We start from the raw sequence: 16,176 nt of genomic DNA, 5'->3' as shown, positions 1-16,176 counted from the left end.
AGAGGTGATGTGGGGTGCCATGCTGAAGTTCACCATAGTGGCACTGAATGACACTGAATCTTAAGTTTCAGAGTAGCAGCCATGTTAGTCTGTATTCGCAAAAAGAAAAGGAGTACTTGTGGCACCTTAGAGACTAACAAATTTATCTGGGCATAAGCTTTCGTGAGCTATAGCTCACTTCATCGGATGCACCTTAAAGCAGCCATGGCAAGTCTCTCCAGGCATTCAGTGAACTTTCCCAGGGCTGAGTGCCAGGCAGTGGGATGCAGTATTACCCACCTCAAGAGATCAAAAATCATGAGTTGGATCCCCCCAAAAACATGATTAGCCCCATACACTGGGAGATTTTGAAAACATCAAACCATGTTATTTTTGTGTGTCTTTTGACTTTTTAACTGCCTTTTACTGTTCTTCCAATGTGCCTGATAATTTCAGGTTGAAAAGTCAACCTTTAATGCACACAAAAATGCATGCCTCTTTCTAGCTGCTCAGATGGGAACGCCACTTACCTTCTTGCCACCCCTAAGATAAGCGAACTGCCATCTACTTCCCATCACTGTCTTGATTCTCTCTCCTCCCAGCCTCACTGCATCCGATGAAGTGAGCTGTAGCTCACAAAAGCTTATGCTCAAATAAATTTGTTAGCCTCTAAAGTTCCACAAGTACTCCTTTTCTTTTTGCTCCCTAAAGTGTCTCTCCTCATCTGGACCTGGCAGCACAGTCTCCCTGACTCGTCCCAGAGGCAGAAAAGCATCAGGCTCCTTGGATCCAGCAGCAGTTCTTCCCCACCTCCTCACTCCACTGCCTGTCCCAGGACCCTCTCTCTGCTATAAGGCTTCCCTTCCCCACCAGGCTGGGGGAGCTGCCATTCTATCCCCTCCAGCTCCCACCCCACATCACCAGGTGCAGCCCTACCCATTTTGCCAACCAGGGTGGAAAACATTTTCAGCACCCACCCAGCAGCCAAACGCCCCCCACCCCCAAGAGGCGCACATGGGGTTTGGCACTTCCTGAAAGTTGGTGTCCAGCCCCTAGAACCTGCCCTGCCCACATCACTCCCGTCAGTCGCCCCCTTCCCCACCCCGGCAACCTCTCACTTGCCCTCCTGCTCCCCGAGTCCCTCCCGCCCCCATTCTCCTTTCACGGCATCTCTGCGGCTCACCACAGTCCCTGACTACCCAGGTCACCGCTTCAGTCTCACTGAAGCCAGCGCGAGCTGGCAGCCCATTTTAGTAAGGGCAGCCTCACCGCTCCCTGCCGCTAGACTATAGGAAAATGGCGGCCACCACGCCAGCTTCAGCCCCTCCACAGTTACAGGGGACGGCGGCCATTTTGAGTAAGGGACAATCTCAGCGCCCTCAGCGTTCAGCGGCTCTCCCGAGACAGGGAACAACCCCCCGTTCGAGTCGCCGTAAAAGCGCCCGCGGGCAGTAACGGGCAGAATGCTGGACACGCGCGGGGGCACGGAACCCGCCACGGTCTCCCCGGCCCGCTGCCCCTCGGCCGCCGGGGAGAAGCTTGGGTCCCCACGCCCCACAGGCGCCCGTGGTCTCCAGTCTGCCACACCTCGCCCGCCGCCACCTCCCTCTGGCTGGGGCTGGGATCGGCCGATCGGCCGCCTGCCCTTCGCTGCCTGCCTGTTGCTAGGCAGAACTCCACGCAGTTGCCTTGGTTTCTTCGGCCCCGCCTTCCGCCCGGGGTCGGGAAACAGCGGCAGGGACCTGGAGAGCCCTCGGTGCAGCCCGTTGCCGTTCCGCCATGGAGCCCGAGAAGGTGAGGCGGGGGCGGGTCGGAGGTGGGGGAAGGCTGGTTGCACCCCGCGGCGTATCCATAGCGCCGACTGGGCGTTAGCGTGTGCGCCGGAGGCGCGCCGCCGCCTACCTACGTGGCCTACGGAGGGTTCCTCTGCTGCCGTGACCGTTGGCCTGTCCCCCCGCTTACTGTCATGCTTTGCTTTACCCCCCGAGCACCCCCCACTGCTGTGCCTCATCACCCCTACGGCCCACCCTCCGCAGTAGCCCCCACGGATTCGTTCCCCCCCCGCACCCGTCCCCTCTGAATGCGCCGTACTGCTGTGACTCATGTCCCCCGAGTACCCTCACTACTGTGACCCATCCTCCCACGGCCCATCCCCTCTTAGTGCCCCCCCGTTGTGACCCTGCCCCCCTCAACCCATCCCCCCCCTGCTGTGACCTGTCTCCCCACGGCCCATCCCCCACTGCTGTGACCTGTCCCCCCCCCCCCGTACTCCATGCTGCTGTGCCCCCTACACTGAAGTGCCACAGCCTTGCTGCTGTGCCGCTGCAGCATTTTAAGTGTAGATAAGCCCTCAGAGTAGCACAGCTTACACGGTGGACCATATTGGTTAGCATAAGTAGTTAACACATATTTCAAGTTTCAGAGTAACAGCCGTGTTAGTCTGTATTCGCAAAAAGAAAAGGAGTACTTGTGGCACCTTAGAGACTAACCAATTTATTTGAGCATGAGCTTTCGTGAGCTACAGCTCACTTCATCGGATGCATACCGTGGAAACTGCAGCAGACTTTATATACACACAGAGAATATGAAACAATACCTCCTCCCACCCCACTGTCCTGCTGGTAATAGCTTATCTAAAGTGATCATCAAGTTGGGCCATTTCCAGCACAAATCCAGGTTTTCTCACCCTCCGCCCCCCCACTCACACAAACTCACTCTCCTGCTGGTAATAGCCCATCCAAAGTGACCACTCTCTTCACAATGTGTATGATAATCAAGGTGGGCCATTCATGGTGAAGTAGCTCGTTAGCACTATTTCACACATCATGTGAGCAGTTGCTGCACACCAGTGGTCACCTATCCCAACTTAATTATGGGGAAAAACATGATTCTTAAGTTGGTGCCCCTTTAGTAGAAGACTGAGACCACATACAGTATAAAATTTATTGGGGAAAAATATTGCGATTTATTAAAATGTTGTAACCTTTTTCTGTCTTTGTAGATGTAGTATATTATAGTTAATATTTTCTATTTCACAACTACTGTTTACTGTTTATATTTCCGTAGGAGACTTTTCATTAGGTCTATGCTATTGTAAAATTTGGAATTGTGTTATTTAATAAAGAACCAGAGTGGAAATGCTTATTGGCATCTGCTATAACAAGCTCCCACTGCTACATATTATATGGTGCCAAAAGTGTCAAGTCATTTTGCCTTAATCTGTACTATCATACTTTGTGAATCTAGGTCTTTCAGTTAGTTTAACTATAGACAGGTTGCTTTAAATAGCATATGTAATGGCTAGGCTTGACAATCCTGTTACTCCTGGGGAAAGTCTGTACTACTGTGCACATGTAGAAGTCATGTCCCCTAAGGATTTCTTTGCTTCCTTGCAGAAGAATGATTTTCTGATGGGGAAGCAAAGGGAAGCTGCAAGAGCAGTCATGCACTCCCTCCCCAGCAGCATGGGCATGTCGTTTCAGGCGCCCAGCAAAGTTGGTGGAGAAGCATTGGTGCAAGTAGAAATTATTTCTTGCAGGTACTGCATGCATGGGAGGGACACAAGTGGGGGCATGTGACCACTGCACGTGACCCTCCATGTGACTCCTCCCCACCCAGCCCGGGGCCCCTGCCTTCTGCCAAGTGAAGGGACATCTGTTCTCACTGTGAACACCCCCACCCATATTCTAGTTAGAATATTCATAGGAAAAGTCCATTAAGTGTAGACAGGTGTTTTCCAGGGTCCATTGTGAGATAAGGGTTCCTTAATGGGCCATTCAACTTGACTTGTCCCTTCATGTGCTGGCTAAATACCTTGTGGGTGTTACCACAGGAACAACCATGTAAACATAGCTAATATTTGTAACTTCAGATAGAAATAGCATAATCATATGAACCAGCTATTTCACATACATGACTATTCCCAAAAGAGATTCTGAAAAATCACAGCACGTACCTGAGACCCTATGTGCCAGCACCATGCCCCACTGGGGTTTTGTAACCTGTTATGTAACAGCAGAGATAGAGTGACATGACTCTGTTCAGCCTAAAAGGGCAAGGTTAATTTTTAGCTGTTCAGGTGTGACTGCACCTTTGAGCCTAGTCAGTGAGGGTATACTGGCACACATTCAGTTTAATGCTTAAACACACTGAGGCCAGCTGTAAAATGCAACTGATTTTTCATCTGTTGGATCTTTTTCAAATCTCATTCTATTTCCACTATAAAAGGGGATATAATGCTTCCATATACAAAGAATAAAGCATACATTTTTTTCAACCTCAAATGGGTTTTATTTTTGACAAAGGAAAACAACAAAAAGAAAATCTTCATGAGAGAACAAAGTCTGTGTATGTCTCTTGGTTTATGAGCACTGAGCAACTCTGGGAACAAAACAGGCAACAAGCTTTGCAGATGTGAAAAATTCCTAGAAATTGAAAGATACAGTACACACAAAATATAAAACCATAAAATCTACCACACACAAGGATACAGAAAAGGGAAGGAGCAGAGAGGGAAGGAAGATATGAATGGGGAAAAGGAGAGGAAATGTAAAGAGGAAAGAATCTTCCTTGATCTTTGAGTTCTCTCTTTCAGCCAGATATAGTGCACTGTTCCTAGACAAAAAGAAAAGGAGTACTTGTGGCACCTTAGAGACTAACCAATTTATTTGAGCATGGGCTTTCGTGAGCTACAGCTCACTTCATCGGATGCATACTGTGGAAACTGCAGAAGACATTATATACACAGAGACCATGAAACAATACCTCCTCCCACCCCGCTCTCCTGCTGGTAATAGCTTATCTAAAGTGATCATCAAGTTGGGCCATTTCCAGCACAAATCCAGGTTTTCTCACCCTCCGCCCCGCCCCCCCCCCCCCCAAACTCACTCTCCTGCAGGTAATAGCCCATCCAAAGTGACCACTCTCTTTAAAATGTGTATGATAATCAAGGTGGGCCATTTCCAGCACAAATCCAGGTTTTCTCACCCCCCCACCCCCCTCCAAAAACCACACACACAAACTATTTACCAGCAGGAGAGTGAGTTTGTGTGTGGGGGGGTGGAGGGTGAGAAAACCTGGATTTGTGCTGGAAATGGCCCAACTTGATGATCACTTTAGATAAGCTATTACCAGCAGGAGAGTGGGGTGGGAGGAGGTATTGTTTCATGGTCTCTGTGTATATAATATCTTCTGCAGTTTCCACAGTATGCATCCGATGAAGTGAGCTGTAGCTCACGAAAGCTCATGCTCAAATAAATTGGTTAGTCTCTAAGGTGTCACAAGTACTCCTTTTCTTTTTGCGAATACAGACTAACACGGCTGTTACTCTGAAACCTGTTCCTAGACAGTGGCTTATATACAATAATAATTCCGCCAGTGTTTCAGTCCTGTATTCACTACTGATTAGCTGAGTTTTCTTGTTGCATAATTAGATTGAACTCCCTTGTATATTATTCTAGACAAAGACCTACATCTTTTTCCTGTTTTATTGTTTGGTATTAGAGTTGTCTTGTAATGCCAGGTTCGTCATCAGACATTTTTCCAGAACATGAAGGTCACTTCTGGAAACAATAGCAGCAGAGGTGACAGATGCAGAATAGAAAACAATAAAACCCAATGGCATGTAGCCAGATATGGAGGGACAGAGGCTGCTCAGCCTGCAAAACTGCAAGAGCTGCTGCCCAAAAGTGCATCTTTCATTTATCCAGTCAACCAGGTCACTTAGGTCCCTTAGTTCTGTGCCCATACAGATTTCAATCAGCTTCTTCATAGCATCGTTTGTGGGTGGAGGACACTAACCACCAACTCCTGTGCCTTTGATTTGATCCTGACCAACATAAAACAACATAAAACAAAGCCTTTGTTTAAGTTTGTTAGCATAGGTATTGTGCTGTTAAGAATCATAGAATATCAGGGTTGGAAGGGACCTCAGGAGGTCATCTAGTCCAATCCCCTGCTCAAAGCAGGACCAATCCCCAATTAAATCATCCCAGCCAGGGCTTTGTCAAGCCTGACCTTAAAAACTTCTAAGGAAGGAGATTCTGCCACCTCCTTAGGTAACGCATTCCAGTGTTTCACCACCCTCCTAGTGTTAGCCGATGGCCAAGGATGTTTGGTGAGGTGCCAGCTATGCCCGTTTATACCATCCGTGACTTTAACTGCTAGGACGCACTGTCCCTTCGCGGCGGGCAACCCGGGCTAGGCTGACGGATGCCCCAAGATCCTAAACACCCGTGACTTTAACTGCTAGAGCTCAGAGCTCCTTCGCAGTGGGCAGTCAACACTGACTGACAGGTGCCCCAATGGCAGCACTAAGAGCCTCTCCGCACCCATGACTTTAACTGCTAGAGCTCAGAGCTCCTTCGCAGTGGGCAGTCAGGATTGACTGACAGGCGCCCCAAGAGTTTGCCCCGTGGAGGCGGCACAACTCAACGCTAGGCTCTTAGTACTCTCACCTAATGGCCAGGCTTTATAGCCAAAACGGCTGAGGTTCTTTAATTGTGTTGGCTGCTTTACAGTAAACCAGAGAAACAAGTCAGGCTTATGCACAAATGGTTACCAAAATTTATTAAACTAGATTCTAATCATGTGGTTACAAAATTGCTAGTGCCTACTTATTTAAATGTAGAGATGTTACACACACAAACAAGTTACAAAACTGAAGCCACAATCCCAAAGAAAGAAAACAAAGTATAGAGCTCTATTTCAAAATATGTGCACACTAAAGATAGGAGATCAGGTGTGGGTGCTTCTTACCCTCCTTGCATCTCGATTCCAGCGGTGCCAAGCCAGGATCGATCACTCAATTCCGCGGAAAGACGAATAAGGGACAAGGCTTAGGGACCCTCTTAGCTGCAGAAGCCTTGGGAGGCTGTCACTTATCTGACCAGCAGATAGATAGTGAAAAGCACTCAAAAATCATGGTGCTGTAGGTCCCATACTTATACCTCTGTATTCCTTTATTCTCTTTCTCCTTTCTTATGCCAAATTGGGGCTGGTCTGTCTGGGTGACGCCAGCTCTCGCAAGAGTAGTTTACACTTGCAAGGGAGAGAAACAATAAGTTTCGACTACTGGACATTCCTTTTATTAGGGTAAATATTTTCCCACCTAGGATGTTGGGGTGTGTGCATCACGCTATTTAGTAGGGGCTAAGAGCCATGTCTGTCACAGCTTCTCTGTCTGCTGTGAGCCTAATCGTTGTATATGTTCCCAGAGGCACATTGTAGCAGCACACCTGTGCTTCTCACAGCTTCAAAGGCTGTGCTGGAATTGATGTTAAGTGCCCTGTTGTTTTGGCTCCCTTGTGTTCCCAGCAATGCTGGTCTGAGAGGGGGGGCTGGCTGTCTGGCTACACCTAGTGAAAAAGTTTTTCCTAATATCCAACCTAAACCTCCCCCACTGCAATTTGAGACTATTACTTTTTGTCCTGTCCTCCTCTACCACTGAGAATAGTCTAGAACCATCCTCTCTGGAACCACCTCTCAGGTAGTTGAAAGCAGCTATCAAATCCCTCCTCATTCTTCTCTTCTGCAGACTAAACAATCCCAGTTCCCTCAGCCTCTCCTCATAAGTCATGTGTTCCAGACCCCTAATCATTTTTGTTGCCCTTTGCTGGACTCTCTCCAATTTATCCACATCCTTCTTGTAGTGTGGGGCCCAAAACTGGACACAGTACTCCAGATGATGTCTCACCAACGTCGAATAGAGGGGAACGATCACGTCCCTCGATCTGCTCGCTGTGCCCCTACTTATACATCCCAAAATGCCATTGGCCTTCTTGGCAACATATCTGACTCATATCCAGCTTCTCGTCCACTGTCACCCCTAGGTCCTTTTCTGCAGAACTGCTGCCTAGCCATTCGGTCCCTAGTCTGTAGCGGTGCATTGGATTCTTCCGTCCTAAGTGCAGGACCCTGCACTTATCCTTATTGAACCTCATCAAATTTCTTTTGGCCCAATCCTCCAATTTGTCTAGGTCCCTCTGTATCCTATCCCTGCCCTCCAGTGTATCTACCACTCCTCCCAGTTTAGTATCATCCGCAAATTTGCTGAGAGTGCAATCCACACCATCCTCCAGATCATTTATGAAGATATTAAACAAAACCGGCCCCAGGACCGACCCCTGGGGCACTCCACTTGACACCGGCTGCCAACTAGACATGGAGCCATTGATCAATACCCGTTGAGCCCGACAATCTAGCCAACTTTCTACCCACCTTATGGTGCATTCATCCAGCCCATACTTCCTTAACTTGCTGACAAGAATACCGTCAGAGAGGATGTCAAAAGCTTTGCTAAAGTCAAGAAACAATACATCCATTGCTTTCCCTTCATCCACAGAACCAGTAACCTCTTCATAGAAGGCGATTAGATTAGTCAGGCATGACCTTCCCTTGGTGAATCCATGCTGACTGTTCCTGATCACTTTCCTCTCATGTAAGTGCTTCAGGATTGATTCCTTGAGGACCTGCTCCATTATTTTTCCGGGGACTGAGGTGAGGCTGACTGGCCTGTAGTTCCCAGGATCCTCCTCCTTCCCTTTTTTAAAGATTGGCACTACATTAGCCTTTTTCCAGTCATCCGGGACTTCCCCCGTTCGCCACGAGTTTTCAAAGATAATGGCCAATGGTTCTGCAATCATAGCCGCCAATTCCTTTAGCACTCTCGGATGCAACTCGTCCGGCCCCATGGACTTGTGCACATCCAGCTTTCCTAATAGTCCCTAACCACCTCTTTCTCCACAGAGGGCTGGCTATCTACTCCCCATGTTGTGATGCCCAGCGCAGCAGTCTGGGAGCTGTCCTTGTTCGTGAAGAGGCAAAAAAAGCATTGAGCACATTAGCTTTTTCCACATCCTCTGTCACTAGGTTGCCTCCCTCATTCAGTAAGGGGCCCACACTTTCCTTGGCTTTCTTCTTGTTGCCAACATAGCTGAAGAAACTCTTCTTGTTACTCTTGACATCTCTTGCTAGCTGCAGCTCCAGGTGCGATTTGGCCCTCCTGATTTCATTCCTACATGCCCGAGCAATATTTTTATTCTCTTCCCTGGTCATATGTCCAACCTGCCACTTCTTGTGAGCTTCTTTTTTATGTTTAAGATCCGCTAGGATTTCACCGTTAAGCCAAGCTGGTCGCCTGCCATATTTACTATTCTTTCGACTCATCGGGATGGTTTGTCCCTGTAACCTCAACAGGGATTCCTTGAAATACAGCCAGCTCTCCTGGACTCCTTTCCCCTTCATGTTAGTCCCCCAGGGGATCCTAGCCATCCGTTCCCTGAGGGAGTCGAAGTCTGCTTTCCTGAAGTCCAGGGTCCATATCCTGCTGCTTACCTTTCTTCCCTGTGTCGGGATCCTGAACTCAACCAACTCATGGTCACTGCCTCCCAGATTCCCGTCCACTTTTGCTTCCCCCACTAATTCTTCCCTGTTTGTGAGCAGCAGGTCAAGAAAAGCTCCCCCCCAGTTGGCTCGTCTAGCACTTGCACCAGGAAATTGTCCCCTACGCTTTCCAAAAACTTCCTGGATTGTGTATGCACCGCTGTATTGCTCTCCCAGCAGATATCAGGAAAATTAAAGTCACCCATGAGAACCAGGGCATGCGATCTAGTAGCTTCTGCGAGTTGCCAGAAGAAAGCCTCATCCACCTCATCCCCCTGGTCCGGTGGTCTATAGCAGACTCCCACCACTACATCACTCTTGTTGCTCACACTTCTAAACTTAATCCAGAGACTCTCAGGTTTTTCTGCAGTTTCGTACCGGAGCTCTGAGCAGTCATACTGCTCCCTTACATACAGTGCTACTCCCCCACCTTTTCTGCCCTGCCTGTCCTTCCTGAACAGTTTATAACCATCCATGACAGTACTCCAGTCATGTGAGTTATCCCACCAAGTCTCTGTTATTCCAATCACGTCATAATTCCTTGACATCACCAGGACCTCCAGTTCTCCCTGCTTGTTTCCAAGGCTTTGTGCATTCGTATATAAGCACTTGAGATAACCTGCTGATCGCCCCTCATTCTCAGTATGAGGCAGGAGCCCTCCCCTCACAGATGTTCCTGCCTGTGCTTCCTCCCGGTATCCCGCTTTCCCACTTACCTCAGGGCTTTGGTCTCCTTCCCCTGGTGAACCTAGTTTAAAGCCCTCCTCACTAGGTTAGCCAGCCTGCTCGCAAAGATGCTCTTCCCTCTCTTCGCAAGATGGAGCCCGTCTCTGCCCAGCACTCCTCCTTCATGGAACACCATCCCATGGTCAAAGAATCCAAAGCCTTCTCTCCGACACCACCTGCGTAGCCATTCGTTGACTTCCACGAGTCGACGGTCCCTACCCAGGCCTTTTTCTTCCACGGGGAGGATGGACGAGAACACCACTTGCGCCTCAAACTCCTTTATCCTTCTTCCCAGAGCCACATAGTCCGCAGTGATCTGCTCAAGGTCATTCTTGGCAGTATCATTGGTGCCCACGTGGAGAAGCAGGAAGGGGTAGTGATCCGAGGGCTTGATGAGTCTCGGCAGTCTCTCCGTCACCTCGCGAATCTTAGCCCCTGGCAAGCAGCAGACTTCTCAGTTTTCCCGGTCAGGGCGGCAGATAGATGACTCAGTCCCGCAGGAGAGAGTCCCCGACCACCACCACCCGCCTCCTTCTCTTGGGAGTGGTGGTCGTGGAACCCCCCATCTCAGGACAGTGCATCTCATGCCTTCCAACCAGCGGAGTCTCCTTCTGCTTTCTCCTCCCAGACATATCATCTGGTCCACTCTCCGCAAAGGTACCTGCGGAGAGAACATGAAAGCGGTTAGTTACTTGTGTCCGCGTTGCTGGAACCCAGACATTCCCCCTTCTTCTTCTGGAGGTCACATGTTGCCAAGCTTCTTCACTGGCCTCTTCGCTGTGCAAGAATGAATGCCCTAGCCAGGTTCTGCTCCTTTCCCCACTGTGGCAGAGGAAAAGGACCAGAGTGCAGCCCCACCCTCTCAGCCGTGTCCTCCAGCAGGGCTACGCAGCTCCGTGTGGGTGGGGAGAGGGAGCGGAGCTGCTGGAGTGGGGCTGTCCGGCAGCCCCACGTCTTTCCGGTACCCTGTACCAGCTAGAAATCTCTATGGGTACCGCCATACTTGCACTCCTGCAGAGAGGTAAATCACTGGGGGGGGGGCTGGGGATGCCCCAGCCAGTGGCTTCTACCCTGCGCCAGGCTCACCTGCTAGTCCTGGCTGGGCTGAGGGCAGGGGAGGACGAGACTTGCTCGTCCCATGCAAGGAGCAGCCAGGGCGGGTCAGGCCCACCCCCAGAAATCTCCCCTGTCTGCAGGAGGTTCCGCACGCCCCCCACTGCTTCCTGCCCCCATTGCTCCTCAGCCGTTGGGGGTGGGGTCACTGTACAAGTAGCTGCTCCCCCATCCGCCCAACCTCTGTGCGTCTGGACCTCCCCATACCCAGTCACCCCCCGCTGACCCTCACCCCCCTAAACCCAGAAACCACACCAAGCCCCCCACACCCGATCCCCTCCCTGCTAAGCCTCACCCCTTGCATTCAGAGGCCCCGCACACCCAGACCCCCCGCTGAGCTTGCCCCACCCAGATCCCCCCCGATGAGCCCCACCTTCACCCAGGCCAAAACCCCAATGAGCCCCAACCAGCTGCACCCAGACCCCCATCCCACTAAACCCCAGTCCCCCCCAGCACCCAGACCCCCCTGCTGAGTCTCCCACACCCAGACCCTGCAATCTGCAAATGGGGGAAAAAAAATTGTCTTGTTTCTTTTTGGGCATTGTTACGTTCTGCTCAGGAAACTCAAAACTGTCAGTGTGTCAGGCCTGATATGAGTTACAGTATAGTGAGCCCTCTGCCAGGTGGCATTAAGGGACTCCTAGGGTCACGGGTATATCTATGCTGAAAGTGTAATTTCCAGTTCAAATAGACATACCTGTACTAGCTCTAATTGAGCTAGTGTACTAATAATAGTATAGCTGTGGTGCATGAGCAGCAAGACAGACCTCCTTGCCAGAGGGTGTTGTGAAGGCCAATACTATAATGGGGTTCAAAAGGGAGCTAGATAGATTCGTGGAAGTTAGGTCCATCAATGGCTATTAGCCAGGATGGGCAGGAATGGTGTCCCTAGCCTCTGTTTGCCAGAACCTGGGATTGGGTGACAGGGCATAGATCATTTGTCTGTTCATTCCCTTTGGGGCACCTGCCATTGACCACTGTCAGAGGACAGGATACTGGGCTTGATGGACCTTTGGTCTGACCCAGTGTGGCCATTCTTATGTTCTTAGCCAGCAAAGTGCAGTCCCATCTGATACTCTGGGTAGGTACTCGGGCAGCTAGACTGTCCTGCTGCTTACACCGCCATGGCTTCACTTCTGTTTTTAACATATTTGATCACAGCTAACATGAGTATGTTTACTTGAGCTGGAAATTATACTGTCCCGCTCCAGTGTAGACATTTGATCGATCTCTCTCTTGCCTGAAAGTTATAGGTTTCAGAGTAACAGCCATGTTAGTCTGTATTCGCAAAAAGAAAAGGAGTACTTGTGGCACCTTAGAGACTAACCAATTTATTTGAGCATAAGCTTTTGTGAGCTACAGCTCACTTCATCGGATGCATACTGTGGAAACTGCAGAAGACATTATATACACAGAGACCATGAAACAATACCTCCTCCCACCCCACTCTCCTGCTGGTAATAGCTTATCTAAAGTGATCACTCTCCTTACAATGTGTATGATAATCAAGTTGGGCCATTTCCAGCACAAATCCAGGTTTTCTCACCAGCAGGAGAGTGAGTTTGTGGGGGCGGAGGGTGAGAAAACCTGGATTTGTGCTGGAAATGGCCCAACTTGATTATCGTACACAGTGTAAGGAGAGTGATCACTTTAGATAAGCTATTACCAGCAGGAGAGTGGGGTGGGAGGAGGTATTGTTTCATGGTTTCTGTGTATATAATGTCTTCTGCAGTTTCCACAGTATGCATCCGATGAAGTGAGCTGTAGCTTACGAAAGCTTATGCTCAAATAAATTGGTTAGTTTCTAAGGTGCCACAAGTACTCCTTTTCTTTCTGAAAGTTATAGTTATTTTCTTTGAATTTTTTCTGCCTTTTTTAACTTTAGAAATGTTAGGAATTTCAATTCATGTTGTCCCTGTTTTTCCTAGCAGCCTCCTTGGAGGATCCAAAGTAGATTGGGATCTTTCTAGGCATATTGTTTAAGGGCTCGGTGTGTTGAATTATAACAAAATCATCTTTTTGTTAAAATTAGTTGATAGAACTAAAGAAAACAAAAACCTAAGTCTTAAAAATCACTTCCCCTCTCAGTTAACCAGGTTTAACTTCCTTGGTACATGTGATATCATCCTGCAGGTCACCAGTTCATAAAGTACTCTAGGAAAAATATTGGCTAGGTAAGACGTGAATTTCTACTGTAAAAAAAAAGGAAGAAAAAAAGAAGCAGAAAAACACTTTTAAAAATAATAACTCTTTCAAGGCTTGTTTGTACATAATATTTTTTTCTGTGCAGGTGACTATGAAAATATATAAATGGAAACATTTCTGTTGGACTTAGTGTTTATAACTTTTACAAAACCTAAATTTGAAACCAGACTTGTCCTGATATATCCCTTTAAATGAAAATGGCACCCATTTTAAGTTGAGAAAATGCTTAATAAGATAAACTTTCTTATATTCTGCAGTGCTATGTAGTAAGTGATGCCACAGACTGAGATTTAATTTGTATGCAGCTTTCCAGTTAAGGAAAATAACTTTGAGAGCTATGACAAAAGGAATGTTGCTATCCTACTAAGAAAGGAGACCAGAGGAAGCCTGAATTTATACTGTGATTGTCTTTATACTCCTTTTTCACTTCAGTGCCAAATGCCAGTATTTCATATAACAGTCAATTGACATATATAACGTCAATTCCCATTATACCTTATGCAGTAGTAGGGATAGGAGAATATTGTCAGCACCTTATGGAACATAATTACTTAACAAGAAGATTTCTTAGTCAGTTTAATTGGAGTATGCAGTAACTTATCTTTAATTTTGTTGTACTCCAGTGCTCAGAAATAAAACAAAAAGGACCCACTGCTGTGTGGAAAATCAACTTTCCCTTCTGGTGGTGGAAATAGTGGACTTGAGCTACTTTGAAATACCTAGGCACACTTAAGCAAGTTAATGGTGATGTAATTAAAATTTAATGGTACATACATATTTATAAATGGCTTAATTCCTCAGTTTAAAAATGTCCATTGATAATATGCAAAGTGGCTATTCTGCACCTGAACTCAATTATTCCATCTTTAGCATGTCTTTGTCATTCCTTTTCTAGAGAAGAACCAAAGAAGATACTTGGAAATCAGATGAACTTAAGAAACATCTTAGGGTAAACATCTTCTGTAAATTTATAGAATCAATTTAGCCATTTTCTGGACTGCTTTCTTTAGTAAAATTAATGTGACTAATGTTATATTTTAGGATGCAAAGACACTCCAGTCCTCCCAGCTCAGATTTAATTGGATTTGTGGGAGAATTTCAACATCGAGTTTAAGAAAGGCAATCTTCTGATACTCAGGAAACAGTTAATGCATATTTTATTTAGTTATACAGAAACTATGCTGCAGGTCACATGTACAATACATGGGCCAGATCATTGATAATAACTGCTTTTCTGTTCAGAGCCTGAATCTTCATTTTTCATGAATGTGCAGAGTGTTAAAACTGATTAGTTCTGTTACACCAATGGAAGTGAATGATAGCTCTGCAGTGGGGATGGCTTAGTGGTCTGTGTACTAGACTTGAAAGGTTTTGATGTTAGCAGGAGTGACTGAGCCCTTTATCCCTATTAGGTAGATATATTAAGTTTTATTCAGTTTACTGTATGAATGCAACTTAAAAAGAAGTTCTTGTCTGCTCTGTGTAAATATGAAAGGTCTAGGCTGAAATCCTGACCCCACTGAAATCAATGGGAGTTTTGCTATGGGCATCAGTGGGACCAGGATTTCATCCCTCGTGATTTTTTAAAAATAGGACTTTAGGTTTTCCCTAAGTTCTTGGCCAAATTGTTTCTTTCCCAGCTCTCGTTATATGGTATGTTCTATGCCTGTTGTCAACTAACTGCCAATCTTCTGCCATAAAGGTGGCTGCATGATGCCCACATATATGTTGTTATAATTTATTATTTAATAATATTATTATTTATTATTGGTGGTGTGTGATACATTTTCTAAACGAAGAAGGCATGATCACAACGTAAAGATATAGGGCTAAATTTTCAGACTAGCACAAAAAAGTATGCATATTTACATGTGTAATTTGTACACATGAACACCAAGTTGTGCAAGCAGTTCTGTTAAAGTATATGGAAATGATGAGTCATGCATCTGAGTTGCCCTTTGTATATCAATTTATTATGACAATTGCAAGCTTAATTGTAGTAACTGTATGCACAATCCAGGCATGTATACACGTGGACATTTTCACAAATTTCTGGAAACTGGGTTCCATAAATCACTTATGGATTTTTGGGATAAAAATACTATATGAAAATAAATTAGTGAATTTTAATTGTGCATCAGTTTATTTTTACTCTTTTTAGGTATCACAGTCAGATAGTCAATCTGAAGATAAGAAACAGAAGGAAAAGAAACTGCAAAGAGCTATAGAGACTCATGACATGGTTGATTACAAAGGATACATACACAAGGATCAAGACAAGGACAGAGGAAAGGCAAAAGAAAGGACAGGTGAACGAGAGAGATTTAAATCTAGTGAAAGAGACAGGGATAAGCTAAAAGAAAGAGAAAGGGGAAAAGATCATCACAGAGAACAAGAGAGAGAGAAATTTAAGGACAAGGACCAAGGAAAAGATGCAGAGAAGGAAAAACACATTAAAAGAAAAGATAAAGAGAAGGAGAGTGATAAAGAAAGAGACAGAAAATATAGGAGGGATGAGCTGAAGCAAATGCTTATACAGAATAACCTGAAAGCATATGGAGGAAGTGATAAAGAACAACGCAGAAGAAGAGAAAGCAAGGATCAATTGGGTAGGCTGGTTTGCTTTGCTGTGCATATTTTGAAGTATTTCACTTTATAGGTAGAAATGGACTGAAACCAAACTCCTGTCCTTGCAGGGAGCGTAATGTCAATGGGCACTGGGTGCCTAGCTGCCATGTGTGCATTTGAAAATCGTACTCAATAACCCAGTTT

General features: G+C 46.7%; 1 protein-coding gene across 3 annotated transcripts in view; it reads left to right on the top strand.

Moving 5' to 3' along the window:
• Nucleotides 1-1,544: 1,544 nt before the first annotated feature.
• Nucleotides 1,545-16,176, top strand: part of DYNC2I1 (dynein 2 intermediate chain 1) — a 52,200-nt gene continuing 37,568 nt past the window's right edge. The window contains exons 1-3 of one of the 3 annotated variants that reach the window (XM_077808350.1): nt 1,545-1,773; nt 14,300-14,353; nt 15,566-16,013. In XM_077808350.1, coding sequence (XP_077664476.1) covers nt 1,759-1,773; nt 14,300-14,353; nt 15,566-16,013 — 517 coding nt within the window. In that variant the 5' untranslated portion in view covers nt 1,545-1,758. The remainder of the gene's footprint in view (nt 1,774-14,299; nt 14,354-15,565; nt 16,014-16,176) is intronic. The other 2 variants (XM_077808349.1, XM_077808351.1) reach the window with 2 other exon arrangements.

Source organism: Eretmochelys imbricata, chromosome 2, assembly GCF_965152235.1.
Source record: "Eretmochelys imbricata isolate rEreImb1 chromosome 2, rEreImb1.hap1, whole genome shotgun sequence".
Classification (NCBI taxonomy): domain Eukaryota; kingdom Metazoa; phylum Chordata; order Testudines; family Cheloniidae; genus Eretmochelys; species Eretmochelys imbricata.
The sequence above is the reverse complement of the archived record's forward strand: the minus strand, read 5'-3'. Positions and strand labels throughout refer to the sequence as shown.